The sequence below is a fragment of the Trachinotus anak genome, unplaced genomic scaffold (assembly GCF_046630095.1).
Source record: "Trachinotus anak isolate AG129_WGS33_773 ecotype Australia unplaced genomic scaffold, CSIRO_AGI_Tana_v1 ptg000021l, whole genome shotgun sequence".
NCBI lineage: Eukaryota > Metazoa > Chordata > Actinopteri > Carangiformes > Carangidae > Trachinotus > Trachinotus anak.
Window position 1 is genome coordinate 5,501,637 of NW_027273872.1, and position 16,188 is coordinate 5,517,824.

The following is a 16,188-nucleotide window of genomic DNA, read 5'->3' on the forward strand; positions in this document are numbered from 1 at the left end:
ATAAGGACAGTGGCAATTTATTATTTTCATAAATATCAACTAAACTAATTGACTGTGTAAAGTTTTGAAATCCGAAGTAGGCTTATGATGCAGAATTAGTTTATTTGCAAGTAAGAAAAATATTATGAATGTTTTTCTGGCTGTGTCTGTATCATGATGAAGACTGAGGTCTGGTCAGGTGGTGCAAGCCGGACATCTGGGTGAAAGACACTTGGTAAAACATCATGGAAACAATCGTTGGAGCAGATGGAGTAGCAAATAGAAAGCCAGAAAAAGAAAAGAAAAACCAACATTTGGAAAAACATACCATCTATCTCTACTTTTTTCAAAACTCTGCTCGCTAGCATTAGCAACGAGCCTTGAGAGGACGATGCTAATGTCGTAGAGGAGGAGGAGGAAGAGGACAGTAACCAAAAGTTACAGTTTAAACCATTCAGACCAGGCACCAGGATGACGTGACTGAGGGAGATGTAAAAAGTTTTAAATATATTAAAATATTGATTTAACAGCATGACTAAAGAACAGCAACATAATGTCTATATAGTGTTTTTCTTTGGCAGAACAGCATTGGTTGTTTATGGGAAACATTTAGGTGTTACGTCATTGCATCTCTACGCCAGGATGTGTGATGTGGTGGAAACCCTGTATGATACAGATTACATATATTATATATTTTAGGTCTCACTATGCAGAACAGTATGAATCGATAACTGTGTGTTTGTGTGTGTGATGGAAGAAGCCCATTCACCTACAGTGTGTTGCTGAATGGCATAAGCAAGCACATACTGCCCCACCTCCACCAATACAGTTCTTTGATTCAGATTCCTTTATCACACACACACACACACACACACACACACACACACACACACATGCATTGTTATTGATTCATACTGCTCTGCAAAGGTAGACCTAAAAAATATAATAACATATGTAACCTATATCAAACAGGATTTCCACGTCATTGCATGTCTATGCTAGGGTGATATGGTGGAAACCCAGTATAATCCCACCTCCACCAGTACAGTTCTTTGATACAGATTCTTATCACACACACACACACACACACACACAAACTGGTTTCAATGCTGGATGGGGACCAACTTTTTGAACATCACTTGTGGGGACCACCCTTTCGAAAGGTCCTCGAGGTGTGAAAAAAATCAGGTACACCAACTACAGCCATACACATCTTCAAACATCTGAATTGAACACACACGCACTGTGATCGACTAAATCTGCTCTGCATAGGTAGACCTAAAACATATAATAACATATATAACCTACATAAACAAGGATTTCCACCATATCACACATCCTGGTAGAGAGATGCGGTTTTATTTCCCTGGGAGCCGGTGCACATCTCATGTGTTCTCCTTTTGTTTTAACCGTACAAGTGAGTAATTTTGAGTTTACTCACAAATATCACACAGCCACCTTCTACCATGACACATAAAATGACAGAACGATACTTCAGATAAAACTCTGAAAGATTTAAAGTAAAAAAATGCAGAGAAATGAAGCAAGAATTAATAAAAATGAGATATACAGAGTTGTAGAATCTCCCATTTTAAAATATGGATATTTATCCATCATGATAATTGATGTCTTCTTATAAAATATCAGCAAAAAATCTATTCAGTTATGGAAAGAGAATGGACAGAATATAATTTCACAATGATACATTCAACCTTTTTAAGCTTATCCAAATAAATCTTGTGACCAATTGTTACCCATCAGATGCGAAATTTATGTGACACAGGTATAAATTTTATTAGCTTTAACTAGCAAGTTAACTGTTTGGATTGTTAATCTATCACAAAAGTCCTGACACCAGTGTAGACCGTCTCTCCCTCTTCTGTTTTTACATTCCTTCTCTCTGCTTTGCCAGCTTTCCTCTTGGTGAAGGTTGGAGCAGAATAAGTCAGTGAGTCCTCCTCTCTCTGAGAACATATATAATGAAGAAGGTTACGAGATGCTAAAATCTAATAACATTTACAAATGCAAGGAGAAGATATGCCAATGACTATCCAGCTACATACTTTCTTTCTATAACTTACCTGCTGACTTTGCTGATAACCACTGACTGTTGCAGCATCTGCAGCTTTATAGATTTAAGATGAAAGATGAATTTACACAGATGAGTCATGTAAATCATGTGAAATTATCTTTTGCAAAATACTGTTTGACGTATAAAAACTTCTGTTACCTTTGCAACAATCACAAGTTTTCTTCTTGATGATATAAATCAGGAAGGCAACACCAATCAGACTTACAGCCAAAGTAGCAGACAACACAAACAGAACTGTATTGGCCTTCTGCAAATCCCACATGTTGAGTTCTGAAATTATATAAGGACCAAATAATAAAACTTTAATCTGATTTGAGAAGATGTGACGATGCAGTAGAAACAAATATTTTGTGATATATGATATTTGTGAATTCTCCCAGATTCCAAAATTAAAGAAACAAATATGTTATATTCACAATTATGTTGAAATGTTCAGCAGTTACCTTCAATGTCCACTTTTGTTCCATTTCCAAATAATATCTCTCCACACGTGGCCACAGCACAGTAATGAGTCCCAGCATCAGAGGAGGTGATGGTCTTGGAGAAGTTGTAGACACATTTCTGTGTCGACTGAGCCTCAGGACTCTTTTCACATTCATCACCACTGTTTCCATGAGCATAGAATAAACTGGGCAGAGATTCATCTGCTCCGGCTCTGAACCAGTACACACTGTGATCTCCTGCACATGTTTTCTTCTCAGAGTCAGAGAGGACTGAACACTGCAGAGTCACTGAGTCTCCTGGACGGACTGGATCAGATGGAGGGACTTGAATGATGGTAGTGATATCAGGTTCTGGTCCTGGTACTTCAAACACAAACATAAACATGCTTTACTCAGTTAAATGAAAGGAAAATTATTTAAACATATGAATGTAAAAACTTACTAATAAATTATAGAAATATATACTATCTTTATGTAGACATGTAGGAAAACTACTGTTATAAATGGTGCTTGGTGTTCGCATGGTAATTACATTTTCTTAATGAAATCAAATGTCTGTGCACTTTATTTTATTTACCTTTAATTATCAGAAATGTTCCTGTTAAAAATTCCATATCAAGCTGTTTCACTTTTATACAGTAGTACAGTCCAGTGTCACTTAGCTCTGCTCCACTTATATGCAGAAGAAAAGTTCCAGGCTCTTGTTTCGCTGTGATGCGAGGAGTCTTATTAACACCGTCATAATCAAATGAAAATGTTTGTCCCAAGGTTTCAGGAAATTTTCCAGAAACAAGCCTGATCCAAAATAAGTTGGCACCATGATCAGATGTCTGGCGGGTACAATTTAACTTCACATCATCTCCAACATCAACAGTCTTTGTCTCAAAGATCAGATCATCTGTGCATCCTAAAAATACAGTTAGATAGAGATTAATAACAGAGATCGATTCATTTATGCCCTGTGCTAAACTGATGCAAGAAGATGAATATTAACTTACAACATATATTCCAGAATAAAAAGCTGACTTTATATACTTACGTCCTGCTCTGAGTAACAGCGCTAAAAGGAATATGATCAGCATTTTCCTGAGTCTGCAGTTAATTTAAACCCTATTTTCAGATGATTTTCCTTAATGTAGTTGTGCAAACTGGGAGGGACCAATGTGAGAGCAATCTGATTGGCCTCTCATCATGCTGGTCTGTCAGTGAGCCACCACAGTGGAAATAATGTCGACCATCTTTCCGGGTTAAAGAGATGAAACACCAACAAAAAGCTTTTGTTTCATGTTTGTTTCAGGTTTTTGTAACTGACACTGAAAGTTAACACAACAAATGATTTTATGTGAACAGTAAGTGTGCACTTATCTACAATATTTTCCATTAGATTTCTACAATTGTTAATGTGCCATTTTTTTTATGATATTGGTTAAGGTGAGAAAAATATTGTCATGGTAAAATAACTGATTAAATCCTCTGCACACCCAAATTCAACAGGTGTTTTTAATGATGTTAAATTTCACCTCTTCTCAGAACTGTGGGTGTGTGCACTTGATTGACACACACTAATCAAACTATTGGTTTTGTTGTTGGGCAACAAACATCTTTATCATTCTCAGTAGTACATCGAGTTTGATGACACCATGTAATTTCCTTTAAAGCTGCAAACAGCCTCCACCTCACCAGAGGCCTGTTCAGTCAGGGTGGTTACAGTAGTTCCTACATTGCCACTAAACATTATCACTGGATGTAAATGATTCACAGCAGAAAAGTCAGTTTAATTCTGAGAGCGACTTATTAACTGCTACTCTACATGTTTCTGTGTCCAAACATTTACACTTGATAACTGTGGGATTTATTTATCAAAACTGCTGCTGTTGCTGTTCAAAAAGCACCAAACACAAAATAGTGAATTTTCTCATTATCCTGTAGCTTTGTGGCCTCAACACTATCAATGTTATTGATTAAGTTTGATTTGATCAAAACAATATTATTTGCTCTCTTGTGACATCACTGTCATCAAAAACACATACATTTTATTTTTTTTTACTACATTAATGGTTATTTTTACAACACTGTTGTCACCACTCAGTTATGCCACCATTTGCCACAGTGATACACAAAGACAGAGGAGCCATCTTAAATATCATATGAGCCAATTCAGAAGCTCCACATCATCAGTGACGACCCTCCCACTCTTCATATCAGTCACTTCAGCAGGAAGAGCATAGATACAGAGCTGGGGAGGTGGTTGTGGTCTCACCATCCATCCTCTATACTTCATTTCTTTTCAAGATGCTGCTGAAAGGCAGTAGCAGAGCACCACTAAGAGAGGTTACTAAGAGAGAGGTTTTTCTCTTGCAGTAACGTAGTAAAAATACCAAGGTGATCAACAAAAAGAAATCCTGGCTGATGCCATGTCACAGTGTTGGAAAGACTCAGTAACAGTGACAGACTCTGGCATCAGACAATGACTAAAGCAGAGTGGAGGTGTCTGCTACAACTTCAAATACAGAAAACAGATAAATGAACAAACTACAGAGTTAAACCTCCAGCAATATTTGTCAGATCAACATATTTTGTTTGGTTTGTGGCCGTCATCAAGGTCAACATGCTGTTGACCACAAGGCAGAACATATTGGTTTGACAGTAAAGTGTTTATTAATACTACATGTGTTGTTGGGAAAATTAGCACACAGTTATATTAATGATCATCTGAAACAACACTGTGTCCGGCCCCTGTAAACATAATACACACACACAGTGACATATACAGAAGGATGGACAGAGAAAAACTAATTTAAAACAAAAGCTTTGCAGTAAATACTTTCATCTACTCTGAGTCCTGTTTTGTACTTTCTGCCTTTTCTTTGTGTCCACACTGTTGCTGCATCTGACACACACATTAACACACATTCATAGTCACCACTGACAAACAAACGATGCATGGAAACTTGTTGTGGCTGTGGTTTCAAACTAAGGTGTAAATACAAAGCGGTTTTTCTTCCTCTCTCACTCTCTATTTTAGCCTCAGGAAGCTGGGCTTGTACTGCTGTTTTACAGTTTTTAAAAAGGCCAGGTGAATACAGTGGTGTAGTCTACATGATATGCAGGTTACACCGTATACCCACTAAGAAAACTAAAGAGTTTTTGCAACCACTTAAAAATGCACAAGGATAATAACAGCACAGTTTTGTGACAGATCTTCTACTCTACATGTTGATTGGGGAAGTTTATTAATTAGCAGTAGACTGACAGGCTCTGTGGTTGCCTTCTGCACATATGGATTACAGTACGATGCTGTGGTGTCTCACCAGGTAGAGCACATATCATTAAAGCTCCGTTCTGACCTCTTTGGAGTGGGTTCAAGGTCGGCCCGTGGGCTTGTGCTGCATGTCATCTCCTCGCTCTTCCTGTCTCTCTCTCTCTGTGTCTATCAGAATAAAGGAACAGGCTGTCAGATATAGGGCTGAATGGGAGACAGAGACTTAGCTCTGTCCTGGTCACACAAACAGCGTTTTGAGTCGCCCATGAAGGATGTTTGATCTTAAACAGCAGCTGCAGATGCTGAGTAGCTAAATATCACACAATACGGTGTGAGTGGAAACGTTCACCTCCTTTAACCCCAAACTTCCCCCGAGGCAGACATGGTTGAATACCACCACTGTATACTGTATTATTGTTAATTAATATTAATTAAAGGGAATAGTTAAAAGGTACAGGACACACACACACACACACACACACACACCTGCTCAGTCATGCTGTGCTATGATGATTTTTGATTGCACTTTTCTGTGGTTTGATGCTTTTCACTGGTAGCTGCTGTGAGATGGGGGAGGTGTTAATCAGTCACTTGTCCCACCCTGTTTTTTTTTGGCGGCAGTTTGTGCTGTGATCTTAAATTTAGTTTGTCACATTATCGACACACACATGTTTGTTAGTCTTGTTAAAGTCTGTTTCAATGTGCATCACTTGGTGCAGTGATGGACTGACAGCCTGTATAAATTAATGCTGAATGAACTGAAATCAAAGTTAAAATAAAACTTGAACTCATATAAAGTCTGTACATTTTGTAGATGTCTGTAGTTCCATCTTTAAAAACATAAGAAAGACAAACATTATTTGTACTTTAAATGAGAACATTAAAAGGGAAGTAAAACTAAAAGAACCATTTCAGTTTGATCACCTAAAATTAGCTGCTGAAGCTTCGTGTAGCTCCTCCCTCACTTCATATCCTGTTGAAGCTCATAGTCAGGTCTGTTCTTAGTGAACATGTTCAGTGGTTGGTCAGAGGGTGGAGAAATGGCCCACCACAAGCTGTGTGTGTCAGTGTAGCTGCTGCATGTGGCTTTGCTTGTTGTTCTCCAGGCAGACATGCAGAATATCTCTACAAAGTGATGTGAGGTCAGAGAGACACAGGAGTTTATTCATGTCAGTACCTGCACCCTGGCATTTTCATACACAGTATATTATTTTGAACAAAGAAATATTAAATGTGTCTACAACAGAAAATGCTTCCTATATGTTTTTGTTGCCATGCTTCTGTCTACAGTTGTGGGAAGTTGTGGTGGAGAAATACACAGTAGTTCACTGTCAAACCCACTGACTGTATACTGTATCTACTAGTCTCTCTCTTACTCTCACTTTGTGTCTCCATGTGCACTTGGCTCAAATGTGACACCACAGCTGAAACGACTTATTTCACACAGGTACAAACAGCCGTGGTTGAGGCCCATGGTTAATGTCAGGTCTATGAGCCTGATTCATCTGGGAACAATCAAAAAACTACTTCAGACTGTGAACAAGACCTGGGTCAGCAAGACTGGTTTACAAAGCAAATGACACATTAAATACAGGATGGACAGACTTTAGTCAGAAAGAAACTGGTGATGCTGATCAAGTAAACATGGTCTTGAGTTCACTGCCAACAGATCAGGAGACATTTGTGTCTTTTGTGAGGAAAAACTCCATTAGTTCAACTTGTGTTTTCCATTTGTAAAATTGAAACTCAGTATTTCTATGGGTTGATAAAATGTAATTACTTCATAGGAAATGTGTCCCTCTGTCTCTCACACACAAACATTTACCTCTGTGTGGCTTTGCTCACATTTCCTCTCACCTTTGTCCTGCAACTGTCCCTCAAACCCACAGACCACCACCCACACTGCTGCTAACATGACTCCTAACATGATGTCCTAGTTCAGCACAAACAGTGGAGGAAAAACAACCATCCTGCACTGACAGAGGAGAAGGAAGCTTTCAGCAACTCCACTGGTGTCACATTTACATGTTGCATCTCATTAGCTAACAAGCTAGCCTCCACTACATCCAGTGTGTGAGGACATCTGTGCTGCATCAAACAACAGAAATCTTGCTCCATCTAAAAAAAGTGTTCAGTACTTTTGCTAAACTAAGCAAAAAACACAAAAACTAGTTTTCAGGTAAACAAAAACTTAAGTCACGATTAAGTGGTCAGAACGAGGACAACTTGAAATAAAGATATGAAGTACATGTTCATCTTTTATCAAATCGAAATGCATCAGAGGTTTGGTAAAAGTAGGAGGGAGGTCATATTCTTCATTTCAGCCAATCACTGACTTTCCTTTGTAAACTGTGATGATCTTGTGACTGAACCCTCCACTCAGGTAGGAAGACATCAGCAGTGCAAGAGAAGGGTGCTGTACCACAATGATCGGACGACTGGCTGCTTTGATTCTTCTTAGCACAGGGTGTAAGTGCACGACTTGTCTGACAAAATACCACTGCAAACTGTTTTTTGTACTATGTTTAAACATATCCACGTATCTCCGGCCAGGCCCTGTAATAATCTTTTTATGTCAGATGTTTTATTTTGTCTTCTCATGTTGTAACTTTGTTCTTGTTTGTCTCTTTTCTTCAGCTCTGACTCAAACTGCAGAGGTTCCTCACCTGATCTCTTTGACTGTGGTTGAAGTTGATGATAATGTTACTTTTCAATGTCCAGTCTCTGACAAAGGAGGCAGATTGCACTGGTATAAGCAGCCTCTTGGACACATGGCGGAAAAAGTTTCTGATGTAATCGTTGGCAGTATAACAGTTAGTGAAAAATTTGCACGTTTCACAGCAACAAAAAAGGAGGCTCAGTATCTTCTTACCATCAGAAATGTCAGCAAAGAGGACGAAGCAACTTACTTCTGTCATAGTGGAACTGGATATTTACAGACTTTCAGCAATGGCACATTCTTGGCTGTGAACGGTAAAATATCCTACACTTTCAAGGTTTGTGTTGATGTGTATGAAACAGTTTCGACAGTGAAATATTTTTGATGCCTTTTCACTGAATCACACAGATCATAATCAGCAAAAAGATATTTATGTCCAACAAAGTCCGGAGACAGCATCAGTCCAGCTTGGAGCCTCAATGACTCTCCAGTGTTCACTTCTCTCCACGAACAAAGGAAACAGAGTTCAGTGTCCAGGTGAACACAGTGTGCACTGGTTCAGAGCTGGATCGGGAGGATTTCATCCAGGCATCATTTACAATCACAGCAGCAGGAGAGATGAACAAGAGGAAAGAAGCTGTGTCTACAGTTTGTCCAAAACTATACACAACTCCTCTGATGCTGGGACTTACTACTGTGCTGTGGTCACATGTGGACAGATCCTGTTTGGTGAAGGAACTAAAGTGGAGACAAGTAGGTGTTTATAGTTATATTTGAATAATAAATGATTTTTGCACAAATTATATTAGCTATTAATGCAAATAAACATCAACAATATAAGCCTGTTGGTTTCAGGAGGGTAATTAAATTTCATAATTTTTACACCGAGACATGTTTTTGACCATTTGTTGTGTAAAAACATTAAAATGGACCTCGATAATTCATAATAATTACAACATGCATTGCTTTTTCCCCCCCTAGAAACCTGTGTGTGCCATTTCAAGCTACATTCATAAATCACACAGCATTAACTATGATCTGTAAAGTTTTTAGCCCAGAACTCAAATAAAACAACAAAGGATATTTTTGACTAAGCATCATATTGTACATTTCTAAATGCCACTGTGTGGTGTTCAAAAAACAAATGATTACTCCCAAAAGTCGATATTTTAATAACACGTAATGTCTCTGGAAATGTTTTTCAGATTCAGGATCAGAACTGAGCCCAGTTGTTCTTGTTCTTGGAGGAGTGTTGGCCTGCTGTGTGACTGTGATTGGCTTCTTAATTTTCTACATAAGACAAAGGAAAGTTTGCAAACATTGTCAAGGTCAGTTCATCATATTCACCTTCTCATTTCAGTCAGGCTTTTAAGACACTACTTTAAGTCTGAATGTATGAAATCACTTTCCTGTTCAATGGTCATTGGAGGACCGAAGCTGCATCCAGTATATTACAGGTTTTAATGTGTGTATTTGTTTAATAATAGAGCAAAAAACTGAAAATGTGTCCGTTGTTCATTCATTCTTGTTACTTTAATGAAAAGTTGACAAAAGAGATTTATTTTGTAGATTCTTCTCAGGTTTATTGATAATATTGGAATAATTTAATTCATAGCAATTACATCACAGAGACAGTCCATATATATCGTATTCTTTCCCTTGATTTAGATTAATAACTATGTAATCCACCTTGCCCGTAAGGTTAGTGATGGTTAGGCTTGTTGTAGTGAAATGATGTAAAGCAGTAGGCAGGTCATGTATGACGGTTGTGATCGGTGCTCAGTTGTCCTACTGTTGAGCTGGACATTAAAGTGGTTCAGGTTACCCAGATGAGACTGTCCCTGTGTCATTGCTCTACCTACAACCCCGAAGTAGGCTAATTCAGTAAGAAATAGATTCATACTTCATGCTAACCAGCATTACACTATGACAGCAGTGATCATATTACTCATGTTCACACACATTGTGAAACCTTTGTGTTTTTTTTTTTTTAACAGGAGCAATAAATCTTTCCCATCGTGGACACAACGAGTCAACTGTGCATCAATCAAATGATCTGGTAAATATGCTTCTGGTGTAGTGTGTCTAGTGAAGTAGGGGTAGGTGGATCAAAAATGTTCTGTCTGCTCTTACCCATTTTATTTAGCCCATCAGATAATCTGGACAGGACACACATAACATTAAACTTATGACATACAAGAATAATACAGTTATATAATGTCTTATACAATATGATAAAGTCTAACGTGCATGAAGTTCAGTACAAATGTGATATGATGATGTTCATTCAGTGTAAAACAATCCTGCCACTTATGTTTTAACTTTACACTCTAGACCAGGGCCTGTGTTCACAAAGCGTTTTATCTGACCACCAAGTCACACTAAAAGTTTCTACCTGAAAGTTTTCTACTAAATTCTATTCACAAAGCTGCTGAGACAAACTTTTACTTAGAAAAAGTAAAAACTCAGCTACGAGTGAGACTCTGTTGCTGTGGCTGACGTCAACTCTCATGGACGAGCTTGCTTGCAAGAACCACAGCCCCCACCTGTTTTAAAGTAGCTGTGGTCCTGGCTGTGGGTTGAGGTAGGGTGTGATATCCACTGTCCCTCACCAAGTGACATCCAGCTGGAATATGATGCTTTTCAAACAGCTGCCTCAGGCCACTCTCCATTAAGATCCAGGAACCGTGTGTAGATCCTGGCCACTTTGCAAAAATGTCTCGATTTGTATAGGTAACATCAAATACAACCTGTGTGTTGATAGTGTGATTTAATTTTTTTTTTCTTTTGTCTGTAGTTGGCGAAGATCTGAAGGAAATTGTGTCAATTGCCCTTTGATGTGGAGTTTACAGAGCTCATTTATTGTTTGGTGATTGATCAGATTACAGACAGATGAGAGATCTTCAAGTTGTCAGAAATACAAAGTTGCATTTTCCCTTTTGTCAGGTAGCACAGCCCTGCAAAACACTTGGGTTTTGGGTGATAGGTGATTGAGTCTGTATCTTTTCAGTTTTTCAGCATCATTTAAGAAAGTGCAGCAGCCCTTTTACAATTCTGTGTGACTTGGTCTTTGTGAGTTTGGAGTCCTCTTGACTACTTCTAACTTCTCCCAGACTTAGGTGCTACTTTTAGCGCTAAGTGGCTTTGTGAATTAGAAAAAGAAAAAAATGGAAAAAAAAAAAGTCTTAACTAAGTCATAACTGCCATGCCCATTATTTTTAGGAGTTAGGATCTACAGGTTAGGATCTACTTTTAATCTTAAAATGCTTCGTGAATACAGGCCCAGATCTCTAACTAGTCTGTTATGGCTCTATCTCTGAATTAACACAAGCATTATTATATTTACATAATTATACAGGAAGGTGAAGAAATGGCAGTGAACTATGCAGCACTGGATTTCTCTGCAAGAAGAGTGAAAAGAGGAAAGAAGAAGACAGATCCACCAAAAGAGTGTGTGTACTCTGTTGTTAGAGCAGATTACCACAACCAGCAACACCCCTCTCTATAGGCAGAGCAGGGCCTGAGCACCACACACAAGTTCTCACCTTAGGTTATGTTGGGGGTGGGGTGGGGTTGGGTGGTTCATATCTGAAGACCTCTTGTTTGTTTTTATTGTTGTGTTGTTGGTTTAGTTTCTGGAGACTGATTAATTACGTCTTCATTCATTTACTGAAAAGATCTGCACTGAAGGATACTGAAGAATCCATGTTGGAAAGGAACTTTGTTGAATCCATGTTGAAAAGAATATGTTCATATGAAAAAAATGCAACATGCTTTCAGAAAACCAATGAGCAATCAATCCTGTTAAATCCCTCTGAAGCTGTCAAAGTTTAAAACTTGATAAGGTCTGTTTTGTATTGTTGAAGTGTGGCGTGGATTTCAGTGATTCTGACGTCTGTTTGTAAATCTCAAGAATAACCAACACTTCTTTTGCACAGTGACAGATCACAGCAGGAGCAAACATTGTTTTATTGACATAGTTTAATATAGTTTCAAATCACATTCACAAATTGTTTAAATGGTCACACAACAAATACAATAATCATCACCATAATTTTACTTTTAATTGGAGACAGCTTTCATCATGGTGAATGCGACTGTAGAAGAAATCTGTGTGTCCTCATCTCTCTGAGAAAAGATGTGAGACAACGGAGTGAAAAAACTGAAGAACTTTTTTTTTTGTTGCTTTGTTTTGTTTTTTTATGTTTGATCAGTTCAACCTGTAAATACTTTACCTTCAGACTCCTCTGACCACCACTGTTTTTGTGCAGGGAGAAGGTCACAGGTTCCCCAAGCTGAACTGTGATCACTGGAACCAGTGAATCTGAATCAAAAGAAAACATGCAAGTGTACAATATGGAAAAGTTATGATACGAGATGATGCAGCTGGTACATAAAGTCTTAACTGAGAAAACAGAATAGAAACACACTTACATCCATGATGAAGAACAAACAATGTAACCCACAACACGATCATCTTGGCAATGTCTCTTGTTAGGAGACTTGTTGGTATTTCAGTGAGGGAAGGAGGTGAGATGATCGTGAGGTCAGACCACCAAAGCATCTGATTGGTTATAACAGAATTTAGATTCAAAACTGCTTCCTGTCTCACTGGTCTTGAAGTGCCTTGTATTTTGGTAGGCACAGTCCGCATTCACTTTGACTGTGAAACTGTCATTTTCCCTTTCATCACACATTCCTTTTCTGTGTGTGATGTTTGTTTTGGGGTCAATTGCTTTTGATGAAATCTGTTCTTGATCTCTCTTTTGTTTGTGAGATAGTAACAGTTGTCATTGTGGCTCTTAACGCTTCACATCTGTATTAAAAAGAAAATTAAAAAAAACAAGACTAATGTCAGTTTTAGAGTAAGTGGTCATGAACAAATAGTTTGCATTAGGCAAAATGAAGACTAATTTGGATGCTGAATGTGAATGTGAAAAATCACAATGTAAATGTCCAAACCTTGTATCCCCACCCACCCTAATAATGTCTGGGTCAGGGGTTAGAGAGAATAGAGTTTTAAAAAAACTAGAGGAATATAGAAATGTACCTTTTGCCATTTCTCCTCTACAATAAATTTGTTGTTGCCATAACTGACCGGTCCTAACAATAGCAGAGTCCCATTGGACAATGCTAACACTGTAACTGTTTAGTATTTTAGCACCCTAATGTGCACTAAACACAATGTGCAGTTGAGGCTGTAGTTTGGCTGTAGTTTGGCTGTAGTTTGGCTGTAGTTACAGTAGTTTGGCAGGTATTTAATCATAAATCAGTGTATTGGACCAATTGAAATTTTGATTTGATGATGCCACTGGAAAAATCAGAGGATCACCAGTGTTATTACAGAGCTGTCCATGCCTGCTCCGCAGGCCTTTGGGAGCAGTGGGACATTTCCTGGTGGTCTGGGTCATTTTGACCTGCTATAAACAGTCGACTTTCCAGTGATAATAGAGCAAGCAGGAAAGAGATGACAGGCCTCAGACATCAGGCACCACTCTCTCACTCTCACCACAGTGTGAAAATTACGTCCATATGTCTCTTGGCAACGCACATAGAAAGTGTCTACCTGCTTATTATTTTAGGCAAGCCGCCTGGTGAAATTAATGATCAGAAGAAAAGGAAAGGTGGAGCAGAAAGGGAGAGAATTAAAAACGAAAGGCCTTTGCCCCATGTGTACTGCAAAAGTAAGTGAGATGCTTGCCAAGGGATCAGGTTAGTCAAAAACACTACCTAAAATATAATTATATAAAATGTATATCTGAAAAATAGAATATTGATGTAAAAAAACAGGCATTGGTCAAATGTAAACAGTGGGCTAAATTAAAAAATATGTGTTGATCTTAGGTTTTTTTTTGCAAAGCTGGAGAGGGAAGCAGCAGCAGCACTGGTGCTACAGGTGCTCCTGCAGAACTGGAGATGGTGGACAGTTTAGAGTCAGACTCAGAGCAGGAACCTTCAGGTACAATTCAAGAGTACAAGGCTTAACATGTAGACTAGGCTTTCAGATTAACATGTGCTTTATTTATGTGATTATCAGTCTGACTGTAAACGGAGGTCAGACAATTGATGACTGCACAAAATAAAAGTTTTCTCATTCTGGAAATGTGCAGTGAGATTGAGAGAGGTTCAGGAACAGGGAAAAAATCCTTACTGAATGATATTACAGTCATCCAACAAGGACAGGAGATATGGCTGACTTGGTGTAATTGGTGAACCCTGTTGGTGGGTCAGAGACGAGGCCTTGAGGAAAGTATTGGGTCCTCTCTATGGAAATATTTGAAAAGGATGTAACCATAACACCTCAAGGGTACAAGGATGCTCTCCTAAGGTGTGAAACCATAATTACAGCTGAAGTTTTTCTCAGGAATTTTGAACAGATGTTGGATATCCTAAAAGCATAAAGCCTGGAAATGGGAACAGAGGATAACTGGAGAAAGTGTGCAGGTGTGAAGAGGGCAGCAGCAATGACGTTCTGGACGTGCAGCACGACTGTGATGCTGAAGCTCAGAGAACAAACAGAAAAGAAGAGAAAGCTGGTGAGTTGGCAGAAGATTGATTACAGATGGATTACAAAATCATGATCCACAATGTGATACTGGAACCTGTTGTGTTAAGTAGAGTATAAGCCGCCATTATGCAGCAAATGTAATGGTGTGTGAGAAAAGAGCCTTCCAGAAACAACCATGAAGGAGCTCAGGAGAGTCTGATAGACTGCTCTCTTCTCCTGTCTCAGTACAATCTGTTGAAAGATGTGCATCACATCATTGGTTTGGGCTACAAGTTCCTCCTCAGCCTGCTCATCACTCAGGTGGCCTAACAACTTTTCAACAGATTGGGTTAGCCTTTAAAATTAGCAGGTGGTTTGGTCTGGTGGTTCTTGGCCTGATTTATTATTTGAGACTACCCCTGCTATAGCTAACCTGAATGTCAGGGGATCACCAAATAACTTACCAGCTTACGTCTTCAGGAGACCACGAATGTCTGTACAAACTTGAATGCCAAACATTTGTCAGGATATTTCATTCTGGGCCAAAAGTGATGGGCATGCGAATCGCATACAGTTTCCATGAGGCTTTTATTCTACTTTTTGATATTGTTTTACCCCTAAATGTATATTTTTTATTTGTAGGGTTGCATGTGTTTGTTTTTCTGTTCCAGAAAAAAAATGTTGCACTGAGAAGTGTTGATGGCTATGAAAAGCTACTGGGATTTTTGTGTTAACAGATCAGTGTGTTTTTTTATTATGCCAAAAGGTGACAAAAAGTAAACAAATGTAAAACTATCATGCCCTTTGAACTTCAAAATAATCATTACTTTAAGAAAACAGATGTTGCATTTTAGATGTTGGTTTATTAACAAATGAAACATTACAAGTTAACACATTTTGATTAGCTTTAGTACAGGTTTTGCACGAATAAGGAAATGAAAGTCTTGGGAGGAAATTAAAACCCATAAAATGGCATAAGAGATAAAAGAGACAACAGAAACTATTCTCATAGCTTTTTTAAGATTTTGAAAATCTTTGAAAACTCCAAAATAAAATATACATAATAAAGGACACAAAATTATAGGGAGAACATGCACATAAGTATTAAAGGTAGTTATTTTTTAATCATAAACAAAGCTCAAAGATATTATTCAATGTTTGCAAACAATTTGTCCAAAATATATTTAAAAAATGTCAAAATCATGCATGATGCACATTTACATACACTTCAGTTTATCCAAAGGATAATATTATGTTACCAACTGC

The 16,188-nt window shown here is 38.2% G+C and overlaps 2 protein-coding genes and 1 long non-coding RNA gene across 5 annotated transcripts in view; 1 reads left to right on the forward strand and 2 right to left on the reverse strand.

Moving 5' to 3' along the window:
- Nucleotides 1–1,738: 1,738 nt before the first annotated feature.
- On the reverse strand, nt 1,739–2,386 carry LOC139606351 (uncharacterized). Its single transcript, XR_011684608.1, has 3 exons — nt 2,210–2,386; nt 2,061–2,104; nt 1,739–1,943 (listed from the first exon to the last, which is right to left on the reverse strand). It is a non-coding gene; the product is annotated as an uncharacterized lncRNA (long non-coding RNA).
- A 117-nt stretch (nt 2,387–2,503) lies between these two features.
- LOC139606127 (uncharacterized) lies at nt 2,504–3,596 on the reverse strand. Its single transcript, XM_071458149.1, has 3 exons — nt 3,554–3,596; nt 3,092–3,421; nt 2,504–2,871 (listed from the first exon to the last, which is right to left on the reverse strand). The coding sequence occupies exons 1-3, from the start codon at nt 3,594–3,596 to the stop codon at nt 2,504–2,506; spliced, it is 741 nt and encodes a 246-aa protein (XP_071314250.1).
- Nucleotides 3,597–8,061: 4,465 nt separating this feature from the next.
- LOC139606238 (uncharacterized) overlaps nt 8,062–16,188 on the forward strand; it is a 60,226-nt gene continuing 52,099 nt past the window's right edge. Inside the window, exons 1-5 of one of the 3 annotated variants that reach the window (XM_071458290.1) lie at nt 8,063–8,245; nt 8,414–8,749; nt 8,844–9,188; nt 9,641–9,763; nt 10,433–10,494. In XM_071458290.1, the coding sequence (XP_071314391.1) occupies nt 8,203–8,245; nt 8,414–8,749; nt 8,844–9,188; nt 9,641–9,763; nt 10,433–10,494 (909 nt within the window). In that variant the 5' untranslated portion in view covers nt 8,063–8,202. Of the gene's footprint in view, nt 8,750–8,843; nt 9,189–9,640; nt 9,764–10,432; nt 10,495–16,188 lie in introns of all 3 variants that reach the window. The other 2 variants (XM_071458288.1, XM_071458289.1) reach the window with 2 other exon arrangements.